The sequence below is a fragment of the Ranitomeya imitator genome, chromosome 3 (genome assembly GCF_032444005.1).
Source record: "Ranitomeya imitator isolate aRanImi1 chromosome 3, aRanImi1.pri, whole genome shotgun sequence".
In the NCBI taxonomy this organism is placed as follows: Eukaryota; Metazoa; Chordata; class Amphibia; order Anura; family Dendrobatidae; genus Ranitomeya; species Ranitomeya imitator.
This window is the reverse complement of record NC_091284.1, coordinates 844377080-844392110: the sequence shown is the minus strand read 5'-3', so window position 1 is coordinate 844392110 and position 15031 is coordinate 844377080. Positions and strand designations below refer to the sequence as shown.

Sequence of the window (15031 nt, the reverse complement as noted above, 5' to 3'; positions counted from 1 at the left end):
AGTCTGAACAAATGCATTTTTAGGGCACGCTGAAAACTGTGGGGATTGGGGATTAATCGTATTAACCTGGGTAGTGCATTCCAAAGAATTGGCGCAGCACATGAAAAGTCTTGGAGACGGGAGTGGGATTTTCTAATCATTGAGGATGTTAACCTCAGGTCATTAGCAAAATGGAGGGCATGGGTAGGCTGAGATCAGGGAGATGTAGGGTGGTGCTGAGCCATGGAGTGCTTTGTGGATGAGGGTAGTAGTTTTGTACTGGATTCTTGAGTGGATGGGTAACCAGTGTAATGACTGGCACAAGGTAGAGGCATCGGTGTAACGGTTGGTGAGGAATATGATCCTGGCTGCAGCATTCAGGACAGATTGGAGAGGGGAGAGTTTGGTAAGAGGGAGGCCAGTTAGTAGAGAGTTACAATAGTCCAGATGAGAATGAACAAGAGAAACAGTAAGAGTTTTTGCAGTGTCGAAAGTAAGAAAAGGTCAAGTTCTATAAATATTTTTGAGGTGCAGGTAACAAGAGCGAGCCAATGATTGGATGTGGGGGGTAAATGAAAGCTCGGAATCAAGTATGACCCCAAGGCAGTGGGCATGTTGCTTGGGAGTAATGGTGGAACCGCACGCGGAGATGGCAATGTCAGACAAAGGTAGGTTAGCAGAGGGAGAGAACACGAGGAGTTCAGTTTTTGACAGGTTCAGTTTCAGATAGAGGGAGGACATGATGTTGGAAACAGCGTTAAGACAATCACTGGTGTTTTCTAAAATGGTCGGCATGATATCAGGAGAAATGTATAATTGGGCGTCGTCAGCATAGAGATGGTACTGGAAACCAAATCTACTGATTGTCCAATAGGGGCAGTATACAACGAGAAGAGGAGGGGGCCTAGGACTGATCCTTGAGGAACCCCAACAGTAAGGGGAAGATGAGAGGAGGAGGAACCAGCAAAAGATACAGTGAAGGATCGGTCAGAGAGATAGGAGGAGAACCAGGAGAGAACGGTGTCCTTGAGGCCGATGGAGCGGAGCATAGTGAGGAGGAGCTGATGATCCACAGTGTCGAATGCTGCGGAGAGATCCAAGAGAATTAGCATGGAGTAGTGACCATTAGATTTAGCTGTTAGTAGGTCATTAGAGACTTTAGAGAGGGCAGTTTCAGTAGAGTGTAAAGAGCGGAAACCAGATTGAAGAGGGTCGAGAAGAGAGTTATCTGAGAGATAGTGGATAAGACGAGAGTGGACCAGGCATTCGAGGAGTTTAGAGATGAAGGGAAGATTAGAGACAGGTCTATAGTTAGCGGCAAAGTTTTGGTCGAGGGATGGCTTTTTAAGTAATGGATGTATGATGGCATGCTTAAATGAGGAGGGAAAGATAACGGAAGAGAGAGAGAGGTTGAATATTTTCATTAGGTGAGAGGTGACAGCAGGGGAAAGGGACTGGAGGAGATGTGACGGAATAGGGTCACTGGTGCAAGTGGTCGGGAGAGAAGATGCAAGGAGCCTGATTACTACTTCTTCTGTAACTGGATCAAAGCCAGAGAGTGAACTAGATGCAGTGGGGGAGGGAGGACAGTGCATGGTATGAAGGGATTGGGAGAAAATTTCCTGTCGGATATGGTCAATTTTTTCTTTGAAGTAATTGGCCAGATCGTCAGAGCGGAGATCCGTGGTTAGAGCCTGCACTCTTGGGTTGAGTAGGGAATGAAAACTGTCATAGAGACGTTTAGGGTTATTGGACAGTGAGGTGATGAGGGTGTTGAAATAGGTTTATTTGGAGATGTGAAGGGCAGAGTTGTATGTCTTTAGCATGAACTTATAATGGATGAAATCTTCGGGTAGATTAGAGTTTCTCCACAGACGTTCGGCGCACCTGGAGCACCACTGCAGGAAACGTGTTTGCAGCATGTGCCACGGTTGTCGCCGTCTTTGCCGAGTTGTTCTATGTATTGGAGGTGCAGCTTCATCCAGGGCACTTTGCAGAGTTTCATTGTAATGCTTCAGAGCAGAATCAGGACATGAGATGGAGGAGATTGGGGCCAATGAGGACTGCAAGTTCTTCATAAGTTTCTGGGTGTTAATGGCCTGTATGTTTCTATAAGTGTGGAAAGTGGGGTGACCTGAGCGGGATGGCAGTTCTTAACCAAGAATGAAAGAAGGTTGTGGTCAGAGAGTGGGAGAGGGAAGTTTGTGAAATCATCCACTGAGCAAAGCTGGGAGAGTTTCTGTCTTCATAAGTTGGAGAGTTAGTATGCTGTGAGAGGCCGAAAGAGGAGGTTAGAGATAAAAGGTGAGAAGCAGATGGGTAAAGGGGAAAGGCAATGGGGATGTTGAAATCACTCATGATGAGGGTGGGGGTGTCACAGGAGAGAAAATGTGGAAGCCAGGTGGCAAAGTGATCCAGGAACTGATGAGAGGGGCCGGGAGGACGATACACCACCGCCACTCGCATGGAGAAGGGGATGTAGAGTCTGACAGCATGGATCTCAAAAGAAGGGAAGACAAGTGAGGGTACTTGGGGGATAACTTGGAAGGTATATTTGATTGATAGGAGAAGACCAACGCCTCCACCTGCTGTTGTCCGATCTTGGAGTATGAGAAAAGTGTAGTCCACCATATGAAAGAGCAGCAGCAGGGGTGGTGTCTGACTGCTGGATCCAGGTTTCAGTAAGGGCCAGGAGGTTAAGTGAATCAGAAAGGGAAAAGTCATGGATGAAGGAGAGTTTATTACACAACGAGCGAGAATTCCAAAGGGCACAATTGAAAGGCAGAAGTGTTGTGGATTCTGTTTTTTGGGCTCCCTCTGGTGGTTACAGATGGTACTGGGTGACTTGTGTTCTCTGCGGTCTCTGGTGTCCACCTGTTCTATCAGGATATGGGAGTTTCCTATTTAATCTGGCTTTCTTGTCATTTCCTCACCGGCTATCAATGTAATCAGTGTGTCTTGTTACCTCTGCTTCCTGCTTCTGTATTCTTCAGGACAAGCTAAGTTTTTGATTTTCCTGTTCCATGTTTTGCTTAATTTTTGTCTTAGTCCAGCTTGCAGATATGTGATTCCTTTTTGCTGGTTGCTCTAGCGGGCTGATATTACTCCTCATGTTCCATGAGTTGGAACATGAGTTCAAGTAATTTCAGGATGGTTTTTTGTAGGGTTTTTCGCTGACCGCGCAGTTCACTTTTGTATCCTCTGCTATCTAGCTTTAGCGGGCCTCATTTTGCTGAATCTGTTTTCATAACTACGTATGTGCTTTCCTCTCATTTCACCGTCATTACATGTGGGGGGCTGCTATTTCTATGGGGTGTTTCTCTGGAGGCAAGAGAGGTCTGTGTTTCTTCTAATAGGGAAAGTTAGTTCTTCGGCTGGCGCGAGACGTCTAGGAATCATCGTAGGCACGTTCCCCGGCTACAGCTAGTTGTGTGTTGAGGTTCAGGATCGCGGTCACCTCAGTTTCCATCACCCTAGAGCTGGTTTTGTTTTTTGTGCTTGTCCTTTTGTTATCCCCTGCCATTGGGATCATGACAGTATAGCCGGCCAAAAAGTGGTAATCGTATTGGCTGAAGTAGGAGGAAAAGTAGTCTGAGGAAGTTTTTTTTTTTTTTTCCTTCCCCTCAGAGTTTGCTGCATAGCCTTAATTGCAGCCTGGCTGCGTCTTACCTCCTCTTAATCCTTGAATGGCTCTGACCTCAGCTGTTTATCATGGACGTCCAGAGTTTGGCTTCCAGCCTGAATAATCTTGCTGCTAAGGTTCAAAATATACAAGATTTTGTTGTACATGCTCCTATGTCTGAACCTAGAATTCCTATCCCAGAGTTTTTTTCTGGAGATAGATCTAGTTTTCTGAATTTTAGGAACAATTGCAAGTTGTTTCTTTCTTTGAAATCTTGCTCTTCTGGAGACCCTGCTCAGCAAGTCAAGATTGTTATATCTTTCCTGCGGGGTGACCCTCAGAATTGGGCATTTGCATTGGCACCAGGGGATCCTGCGTTGCTCAATGTGGATGCGTTTTTTCTGGCATTGGGTTTGCTCTATGAGGAACCTAACCTAGAGATTCAGGCTGAAAAAGCTTTATTGGCTCTCTTTCAGGGGCAAGATGAAGCAGAAATATATTGTCAGAAATTTCAGAAATGGTCGGTGCTTACTCAGTGGAATGAGTGCGCCCTGGCTGCAAGATTCAGAGATGGCCTTTCTGAGGCCATTAAAGATGTTATGGTGGGGTTCCCTGCGCCTACAGGTCTGAATGAGTCTATGACTATGGCTATTCAGATTGATCGGCGTTTACGGGAGCGCAAACCTGTGCACCATTTGGCGGTGTCTTCTGAACAGGCACCTGAGACAATGCAATGTGATAGAATTCAGTCCAGAAGTGAACGGCAAAACTATAGGCGGAAAAATGGGTTGTGTTTTTATTGTGGTGATTCAGCTCATGTTATATCAGCATGCTCTAAACGCACAAAAAAGGTTGATAAGTCTGTTGCCATTAGTACTTTACAGTCTAAGTTCATTCTGTCTGTGACTCTGATTTGTTCATTATCAACCATTCCCGTCGATGCCTATGTGGATTCAGGCGCTGCCCTGAGTCTTATGGATTGGTCATTTGCCAACCGCTGTGGGTTTAGTCTGGAGCCTCTGGAAGTCCCTATTCCTTTGAAAGGAATTGACTCTACACCTTTGGCTATGAATAAACCTCAGTACTGGACACAAGTGACCATGCGTATGACTCCCGTTCATCAGGTGATTCGCTTCCTGGTACTGTATAATTTACATGATGTTTTAGTGCTTGGTCTGCCATGGTTACAAACTCATAACCCAGTCTTGGACTGGAAAACGATGTCTGTGTTAAGCTGGGGATGTCAGGGGGTTCATGATGATGCACCTCCGATTTCTATCGCTTCATCTACTCCTTCTGAGGTTCCGGTATTTTTGTCTGATTATCGGGATGTTTTTGAGGAGCCTAAGCTCAGTTCGCTTCCTCCTCACAGGGATTGCGATTGTGCTATAGATTTGATTCCTGGCAGTAAATTTCCTAAAGGTCGTTTGTTCAATCTGTCAGTGCCAGAGCATACTGCTATGCGGGATTATGTTAAGGAGTCCTTGGAAAAGGGACATATCCGTCCATCTTCGTCCCCTTTGGGAGCAGGTTTTTTTTTTGTGGCCAAAAAAGATGGTTCCTTGAGGCCTTGTATAGATTACCGTCTTTTGAATAAGATTACAGTTAAATATCAGTATCCTTTGCCATTGTTGACTGATTTGTTCGCTCGCATTAAGGGGGCTAAATGGTTCACTAAGATTGATCTTCGGGGTGCGTATAATCTTGTGCGGATAAAGCAGGGTGATGAGTGGAAAACCGCATTTAATACGCCTGAGGGCCATTTTGAGTATTTGGTGATGCCTTTTGGACTTTCTAATGCTCCTTCTGTCTTCCAGTCCTTTATGCACGATATTTTCCGTGAATATCTGGATAAATTTATGATTGTGTATTTGGATGATGTTTTGGTTTTTTCGGATGACTGGGAGTCCCATGTTCAGCAGGTCAGGAAGGTGTTTCAGGTCCTGCGGGCCAATTCTTTGTTTGTAAAAGGTTCAAAGTGTCTCTTTGGAGTCCAGAAGATTTCTTTTTGGGGGTATATTTTTTCCCTTTCTACTATTGAGATGGATCCCGTCAAGGTTCAGGCTATTTGTGACTGGACGCAGCCTACATCTCTTAAGAGTCTACAGAAGTTCTTGGGCTTTGCTAATTTTTATCGTCGTTTCATAACTAATTTTTCTAGTGTTGTTAAGGCTTTGACGGATTTGACTAAGAAGGGTGCTGATGTTGCTGATTGGTCTCATGCGGCTGTGGAGGCCTTTCAGGAACTTAAGCGCCGGTTTTCTTCTGCTCCTGTGTTGCGTCAGCCAGATGTTTCGCTTCCTTTTCAGGTTGAGGTTGATGCTTCCGAGATTGGAGCGGGGGCGGTTTTGTCACAGAGAGGCTCCGATTGCTCAGTGATGAAGCCATGTGCGTTCTTTTCTAGAAAGTTTTCGCCCACTGAGCGGAATTATGATGTTGGTAATCGGGAGCTTTTGGCCATGAAGTGGGCATTTGAGGAGTGGCGTCATTGGCTTGAGGGTGCTAGACATCGTGTGGTGGTCTTGACTGATCACAAAAATCTGATTTACCTTGAGTCTGCCAAGCGTCTGAATCCTAGACAGGCTCGTTGGTCACTGTTTTTCTCCCGTTTCGATTTTGTGGTTTCATACCTGCCAGGTTCAAAGAATGTGAAGGCGGATGCTCTTTCTAGGAGTTTTGTGCCTGACTCCCCTGGAAATTCTGAGCCCACTGGTATCCTTAGGGATGGGGTGATTTTGTCGGCTGTCTCCCCAGACTTGCGATGTGCTTTGCAGGAGTTTCAGGCGGATAAACCTGATCGTTGTCCGCCTGAAAGACTTTTTGTTCTGGATAATTGAACCAGTAGAGTCATCTCCGAGGTCCATTCTTCTGCGTTGGCAGGTCATCCTGGAATATTTGGTACTAGAGACTTGGTGGCCAGGTTTTTTTGGTGGCCTTCCTTGTCGAGGGATGTGCGTTCTTTTGTGCAGTCTTGTGAGGTTTGCGATCGGGCTAAGCCTTGCTGTTCTCGGGCCAGTGGATTGTTGTCACCTTTGCCTATCCCGAAGAGGCCTTGGACGCACATTTCCATGGACTTTATTTCGGATCTCCCTGCCTCTCAAAAAATGTCCGTCATCTGGGTTGTGTGTGACCGCTTTTCTAAGATGGTTCATCTGGTACCCTTGCCTAAGTTACCTTCCTCCTCTGAGTTGGTCCCTCTGTTTTTTCAGAACGTGGTTCGTTTGCATGGGATTCCGGAGAACATCGTTTCTGACAGGGAATCCCAGTTTGTGTCTAGATTTTGGCGGACGTTCTGTGCTAAGATGGGCATTGATTTGTCCTTTTCGTCTGCATTCCATCCTCAGACGAATGGCCAGACGGAACGAACTAATCAGACCTTGGAAACTTATTTAAGGTGTTTTGTTTCTGCTGATCAGGATGACTGGGTTACCTTTTTGCCGCTTGCCGAATTTGCCCTTAATAATCGGGCTAGTTCTGCTACCTTGGTTTCTCCTTTCTTTTGTAATTCGGGGTTTCATCCTCGTTTTTCCTCTGGTCAGGTGGAGCCTTCTGATTGTCCTGGAGTGGACATGGTAGTGGATAGGTTGCATCGGATTTGGAGTCATGTGGTGGACAATTTGAAGTTGTCCCAGGAGAGGGCTCAGCAGTTTGCTAATCGCCGTCGCCGCGTGGGTCCTCGACTTCGTGTTGGGGACTTGGTGTGGTTGTCTTCTCGTTTTGTTCCTATGAAGGTCTCTTCTCCTAAGTTCAAGCCTCGGTTCATCGGTCCCTATAGGATCTTGGAAATTCTTAACCCTGTGTCGTTTCGTTTGGATCTCCCGGCATCGTTTGCTATTCATAATGTGTTCCATTGGTCGTTGTTGCGGAAGTATGAGGTACCTGTTGTTCCTTCGCTTGAGCCTCCTGCTCCGGTGCTGGTGGAGGGAGAATTGGAGTATGTTGTGGAGAAGATCTTGGATTCTCGTGTTTCCAGACGGAGACTCCAGTATTTGGTCAAGTGGAAGGGTTATGGTCAGGAGGATAATTCTTGGGTGGTTGCCTCTGATGTTCATGCTGCTGATTTGGTCCGTGCATTTCATAGGGCTCATCCTGGTCGCCCTGGTGGTTCTCGTGAGGGTTCGGTGACCCCTCCTCAAGGGGGGGGTACTGTTGTGGATTCTGTTTTTGGGCTCCCTCTGGTGGTTACAGATGGTACTGGGTGACTTGTGTTCTCTGCGGTCTCTGGTGTCCACCTGTTCCATCAGGATATGGGAGTTTCCTATTTAATCTGGCTTTCTTGTCATTTCCTCGCCGGCTATCAATGTAATCAGTGTGTCTTGTTACCTCTGCTTCCCGCTTCTGTATTCTTCAGGACAAGCTAAGTTTTTGATTTTCCTGTTCCACGTTTTGCTTAATTTTTGTCTTAGTCCAGCTTGCAGATATGTGATTCCTTTTTGCTGGTTGCTCTAGTGGGCTGATATTACTCCTCATGTTCCATGAGTTGGAACATGAGTTCAAGTAATTTCAGGATGGTTTTTTGTAGGGTTTTTCGCTGACCGTGCAGTTCACTTTTGTATCCTCTGCTATCTAGCTTTAGCGGGCCTCATTTTGCTGAATCTGTTTTCATAACTACGTATGTGCTTTCCTCTCATTTCACCGTCATTACATGTGGGGGGCTGCTATTTCTATGGGGTGTTTCTCTGGAGGCAAGAGAGGTCTGTGTTTCTTCTAATAGGGAAAGTTAGTTCTTCGGCTGGCGCGAGACGTCTAGGAATCATCGTAGGCACGTTCCCCGGCTACAGCTAGTTGTGTGTTGAGGTTCAGGATCGCGGTCAGCTCAGTTTCCATCACCCTAGAGCTGGTTTTGTTTTTTGTGCTTGTCCTTTTGTTATCCCCTGCCATTGGGATCATGACACAGAAGGCATGCATGGAATATTAATAAGGTTAGCGGGGTTTCTGAGTGTAGCAGTTGGGAGGTTTGACTGGCTATAACATGGGGGGCCGGGGTTGGGAGAGATGTCTCCAGCGACTAGGAGAAGGAGGATAGAAAGAGTGAGCAGATGGTTAAGTGATTTGTGAGAGCGTCTCTTGTGTTGGATGGTGGGACTGAATGGATCTGTGCTGTTAAGCAATGTGAACAGAGTATGAGTGCTATACATAGGAGAGGCAAGGACAGAGGGGCCGATATGGATGGAGTATAAAGGGTTAATGCAAGGTCAGTGAATGTGAGTGAATGCAGCAACCAGGATATAGATTATACAAATACATATGGTGAATATTTCTTCTGTTCCAAATGTGCAGGGAATAGATTTATTAGATTGTCTTCCCTGTCTCCTGCCCTATCTAACTGCCATGTTGTAACTGCCAGTACTTTGATGAAATGTGCACGAATGGTCCCCTGCCTGAATGCTTCCACAAGCTATGTCTCAATATATAGGAGACAGACTTACTTAGATCTTAAGGCCCCGTCACACACAGCGACGCTGCAGCGATACCGACAACGATCCGGATCGCTGCAGCGTCGCTGTTTGGTCGCTGGAGAGCTGTCACACAGACCGCTCTCCAGCGACCAACGATGTCGGTAACCAGGGTAAACATTGGGTAACTAAGCGCAGGGCCGCGCTTAGTAACCCGATGTTTACCCTGGTTACCATCGTTAAAGTAAAAAAAAACAAACGCTACATACTTACCTACCGCTGTCTGTCCTCGGTGCTCTGCTTCTCTGGTCTGGCTGTGAGCACAGCGGCCGGAAAGCAGAGCGGTGACGTTACCGCTCTGCTTTCCGGCTGACCGGCGCTCACAGCCAGACCAGAGAAGCAGAGCACCGAGGACAGACAGCGGTAGGTAAGTATGTAGCGTTTGTTTTTTTTTACTTTAACAATGGTAACCAGGGTAAACATCGGGTTACTAAGCGCGGCCCTGCGCTTAGTTACCCGATGTTTACCCTGGTTACCAGCGAAGACATCGCTGAATCGGCGTCACACACGCCGATTCAGCGATGTCAGCGGGACCTCAGCGATCAAAAAATGGCCCAGGCCATTCCGACACGACCAGCGATCTCACAGCAGGGGCCTGATCGCTGGTACGTGTCACACATAGCGAGATCGCTACTGAGATCGCTGTTGCGTCACAAAACTTGTGACTCAGCAGCGATCTCGCTAGCGATCTCGCTATGTGTGACGGGGCCTTTACTGTTTTTCCCCCTCTCTCGTTATCAGACTAAGTTGAGACAGAAGGACACAATAAATGTAGTGAACAGATAAACAAATGTCCAGGCCTGCATGGATCATCAACCACTTTGAGAAGTTAGGTGACCTCAGAGCATAAGAGGACAAACATAGTAAGTTGTAATAATTAAATACCATTATCTATGCAGCAAAGATGAATAACATTTGCGGGACTCATGCAGGAATTGTGTGCAGTACCTGGAATTATATATCATTAGAATATATTGCAGGAGATGAGACAGCAATCCGATGTCCGAGTATGTTAAGGAAAATCTGGCAAGGGGATTCATTCAGAAGTCCTTGTCACTGGCAGGAGCCAGCTTCTTCTTTGTCAAGAAAACGAATAGAATGGGACTATTCAGCCCTGCATAGATTATAGGGTTTTCAATTACATCAAAGTCAAGAACAAATATCCGTTGCCATTGATTCCGGAGTTGTTCGATCGCCTCAGAAGTGCCACAACTTTTACCAAGCTGGATCCAAGAGGAGCATACAATCTAATCCGGATACATAGTAACATAGTAACATAGTTAGTAAGGCCGAAAAAAGACATTTGTCCATCCAGTTCAGCCTATATTCCATCATAATAAATCCCCAGATCTACGTCCTTCTACAGAACCTAATAATTGTATGATACAATATTGTTCTGCTCCAGGAAGACATCCAGGCCTCTCTTGAACCCCTCGACTGAGTTCGCCATCACCACCTCCTCAGGCAAGCAATTCCAGATTCTCACTGCCCTAACAGTAAAGAATCCTCTTCTATGTTGGTGGAAAAAGCTTCTCTCCTCCAGACGCAAAGAATGCCCCCTTGTGCCCGTCACCTTCCTTGGTGATACACCCATGTGATGAATGGAAGACAGCTTTCAACACCTTGGACGGTCATTATGAATACCGTGGTATGCCGTTTGGGCACAGCAATGCCCCAGCTCTCTTCCAAGAATTCGTGAACGACTTCTTCAGTGACCTCCAATATACTTGTGTCCTTATTTATCTGGATGATATCTTGGTCTTCTCTTCAGATCTGTCCTCTCATAGGTGGAAAATTTTCCAAGACCTGCAGGAACTTAGAGAGAATAGCCTGTATGCTAAATTTGAAAAATGTGTGTTTGAACAATCTTCTCTGCCTTTCTAAGTTATATAATCTCGGACACGGGCCTGAAGAATAATCCAGATAAAATGTCAAGTGACCACCCCCTGCCGGCATTAAAGATATCCAGCAATTCCTAGAATTCAACAATTACTATAAATTAATTCTGAATTTTTCGTCCCAGTCCACTCTCATCTTTGAAATGATCCGTAAGAGTGCCAATCCAAAAGGTATGGACTCCAGAGGCTGATAACGCTTCTCTCTCATTGAAACAAGCCTTTTCCAGTATTACAGCAACCAGAAGTGAATAAACAATTGTTTCTGGAGGTAGATGCTTCATCTTCTGGGGCAAGAGCAGTTCTTAACCTAAAGTCCCCCTCCGGCCGTATTATGACCTATGATTTATTCTCTGAGGCCTTCTCTCTACTGGAGCGCAAATGCTCGATTGGAGAACGAGAGTGGTTGAAAATAAAGATGGCTGTAGAGGAGTGGCAGTACATTCTTGAGGGAGCAGTTCTTCAGGTTGTCATTTATACAGACCATAAGTACCTGGCCAATCTCGTTTTAATTTTGTTCTGCATTTTCGGCCAGCTGACAAAAATATCAAGGCTGATGCACTTTCTCGCTCCTTCTTGCACACTGACCAAGAGGCGGAACCTCAATTCATCATCAATTAGTCCAGCAAGGTTACTGTGGCTCCAGTAAACTTGGCCCAAATTCCTCCAGGAAAGACTTTGGTTTCAGAATCGGATAGGAGACAATGTTCTGCTATGGGGGCACTCCTCCAAGGTGACCGGCCATGCCGGGCAGAGAAAGAGGTTGCAGATCATATCACGTCACTATTGGTGGCCTACCATGTGTAAGAAAATCATGGAGTTCATTCCAGTCTTTCCTTTCCTGTGCCCACAACAAGACTCCTAGGCAACTGCCATATGTGCGAGTCCTACCACTTCCTGTGCCCTCGGCGCCTTGCCAGCATATCGCCATGGATTTTATTACCAACCTTCCTGTGTTCTCCGGCTGTCTGTCATTTGGGTAATGATGGATTGATTTTCAAAAGTGGCACATTTTACCCCATTGCCAGGCCTTCCGCCTGCTCCGGAGCTTGCAGAGAAACTCATCCAGCACATCTTCCATCTTCATAGGTTCCTAGTCACATCATGTCCGACCGAAGTGTACAGTTCAGATTCAGATTCTGGCCAGCTTTGTGCAAGCTTCAGAACGTAGTGCTAGACTTCTCGTCTGCATACCACCCTGTATTGCCAAATTTTTGACACTAAGGTTCGGATATGGCATTAAAGAAGGCTACTACATGTGATATAACGCAATTTTATTTCAAAGTACAAAATTAAAGGAATAGTATGATTGTGTACACTTTTGTATATGTTAACATACAAAGGTTAAGTACATATAAAGATTAAGTACTGTACATATACTCACATCATCACCAAGGAGCTTTTAAACATCATCCATCTGGAATATCAGAGATGCAAGAACCAAAACAGAGAACCTCCTGGAAAATTCACAACACTTCATGGGCGTCCCTAATTATGCAGGTATCAGCACACTGTACATGTACAGGTACCCCAGTTTCTGCTTCTGTCTTACTCATGTTTCTCTGGCCTTATATAGTGATTTACCCTGTGTGTAACTCTGGTTCAGCCTTGCTCACCAGTGGCCAACCTTTGGAATAAGATGAATCAGAGCGAGTATACTCGTTGCTCAGGTTTTCCCGAGCATGCTCGGGTGTCCTCCGAGTATTTTGGCGTGCTCGGAAATTTAGTTTTCATCACCTCAGCTGCATGATTTGCGACTGCTAGACAGGCTGAATACATGTGGGAATTCCCTAACAAAGAGGCAACCCCCGCATGTATTCACGCTGTCTAGCAGTCGCAAATCATGCAGCTGGGGCGACGAAAACTAAATTTCCGAGCACACAAAAATACTCGGAGGACACCCGAGCATGCTCGGGAAAACTCGAGCTACGAGTATACTCGCTCATCACTATTAACGATGCAACTTTTTATTCCAGACATCCATGGTTGTACCACAAATCCAGGTAAATATATGCTTTAACATGCTTATTGGAAGGTGTTTTAGCAAATTTAGTAATCAGTGTGTTTGCTGCTACCTAGTTGTAAGGTCCCTGTACCTGTGTTCCCTGAACCTGATCCTGTCCATCCTGCCTGCCCTGTCTGAACCTGATCCTGTCCGTACTCTTGTAACCTGTTCCTGAGCCCGTCCTGCCTCTATCAAGTCCAGAACCTGATCCATCTTGTCCGCACATATACCGCTACCCTCCCCAGTCATGTCTAAACCTGCACCTGTGATCCTGTACCCGAGTCCGTATTGTGTTCCTGAACTTATCCTGTTCGTTCCTGACCCAGTACCAGTCCTGTGGGCCAGCAGTGCGCTACTGATCCTCAATCTTTTCTGTCTACGAGCAGCAAGTCCTCCTGTTAACCGGTTACTGGCAAGTCCGGCTTACCTGCCCCTTTGGGGGTCAGCAGCCACGGTTCCGGTCTGTCCTGGAGTAGCACCTAGTGTCCACTTGTGGCTCAAGTCTAAAAGAACCATAAGGGGCTCTAGTGAAGAACCAGGTGGTCGCTTAGTTACGCCAGTCCAGGCTCTCCTGTGGCAGAGTGGTTCCACAACCACGTACATAACATATACATACACAAAAACATCATTCTCATACCGCACTATACAGGTATCTAATCCTCATGCCTCTGTCATTCTCCTTAGATGTTGCTGACCCAAGGCCCTTTACCTTTGGCTTCTGATATCTTACCTTGTGTGCACCTTTAGAAAATGATGAGATTTCAGTGGAGACCCCTCTGAAGATCTCCAGAGCTTGTGATAGGTCGAAGATCAGGGAATGAGACTTGTCGTCCACCTCTGAGGTCAGGAGGACAAGGATATCCTGTAATATGATAGCCAGGCCTGGACCTGAAAGATATGGTGTCACTATAAATTCTCAGTTGGTTCTTTCTATCAAATGAATGAGGGTCCTCTGATCTGTCTGATGTATAAACCATAGATATGTCCTTCAGAGCAGCGATCATCCTTCTTACCAGTCAGTGTGTGGAGGAACTCGCAGTTGACTTCCATCATGGCTGTGGTAACATAGTCTTTAAGTCCATGGACTTGTCGTTCCCACTGCTGAAGTTTAAGGATCAGATCTTCATAATCTTGGGTCGATCTTCCCCGTAGATTCTCCAGAATGTGAGGAGACCAGGACTGGACATAGAGGTAGATGTCAGACAGCCAGGAGTGTTCTTCACAGAATGCCCTGACCTCTAGAAGAGAGTCCTGCAGAAAAAAGAGATATCAGGAGGCCGAGAGCTAAAACCCACCAGCCAAGTCTCTGTAAACCCTCTGTGAGCAGCATCATGAGCATACAGGTAACTGCAGCCTTTCATGACCATACTGAAACCACACATGGTCCCTGCAGCCTCTCCAGACAACTCACCGTCCTGGAAGCCTCATCCTAGCACACTGTCCCTGCAGCCTCTCTTGTCCACACTCTGTCCCTGCAGCCTCTCTTGTCCACACTCTGTCCCTGCAGCCTCTCTTGTCCACACTCTGTCCCTGCAGCCTCTCTTGTCCACACTCTGTCCCTGCAGCCTCTCTTGTCCACACTCTGTCCCTGCAGCCTCTCTTGTCCACACTCTGTCCCTGCAGCCTCTCTTGTCCACACTCTGTCCCTGCAGCCTCTCTTGTCCACACTCTGTCCCTGCAGCCTCTCTTGTCCACACTCTGTCCCTGCAGCCTCTCTTGTCCACACTCTGTCCTTGCATCCTCCCTTGTCCACACTCTGTCCCTGCAGCCTCCCTTGTCCACACTCTGTCCCTGCAGCCTCTCTTGTCCACACTCTGTCCCTGCAGCCTCTCTTGTCCACACTCTGTCCTTGCAGCCTCTCTTGTCCACACTCTGTCCCTGCAGCCTCTCTTGTCCACACTGTCCCTGCAGCCTCTCTTGTCCACACTCTGTCCTTGCAGCCTCCCTTGTCCACACTCTGTCCCTGCAGTCTCTCTTGTCCACATTCTGTCCCTGCAGCCTCTGTTGTCCACACATTGTCCCTGCAGCCTCTCTTGTCCACACTCTGTCCCTGCAGCCTCTTTTGTCCACACTC

At 46.7% G+C, this 15031-nt stretch overlaps 1 protein-coding gene across 1 annotated transcript in view; it reads right to left on the bottom strand.

The window, feature by feature from the left end:
• Nucleotides 1–15031, bottom strand: part of DNHD1 (dynein heavy chain domain 1) — a 349228-nt gene that overhangs the window by 217237 nt on the left and 116960 nt on the right. Inside the window, exons 10-11 of the mRNA XM_069760007.1 lie at nt 13971–14208; nt 13688–13845 (exon numbers count right to left, since the gene is read on the bottom strand). Coding sequence (XP_069616108.1) covers nt 13688–13845; nt 13971–14208 — 396 coding nt within the window. The remainder of the gene's footprint in view (nt 1–13687; nt 13846–13970; nt 14209–15031) is intronic.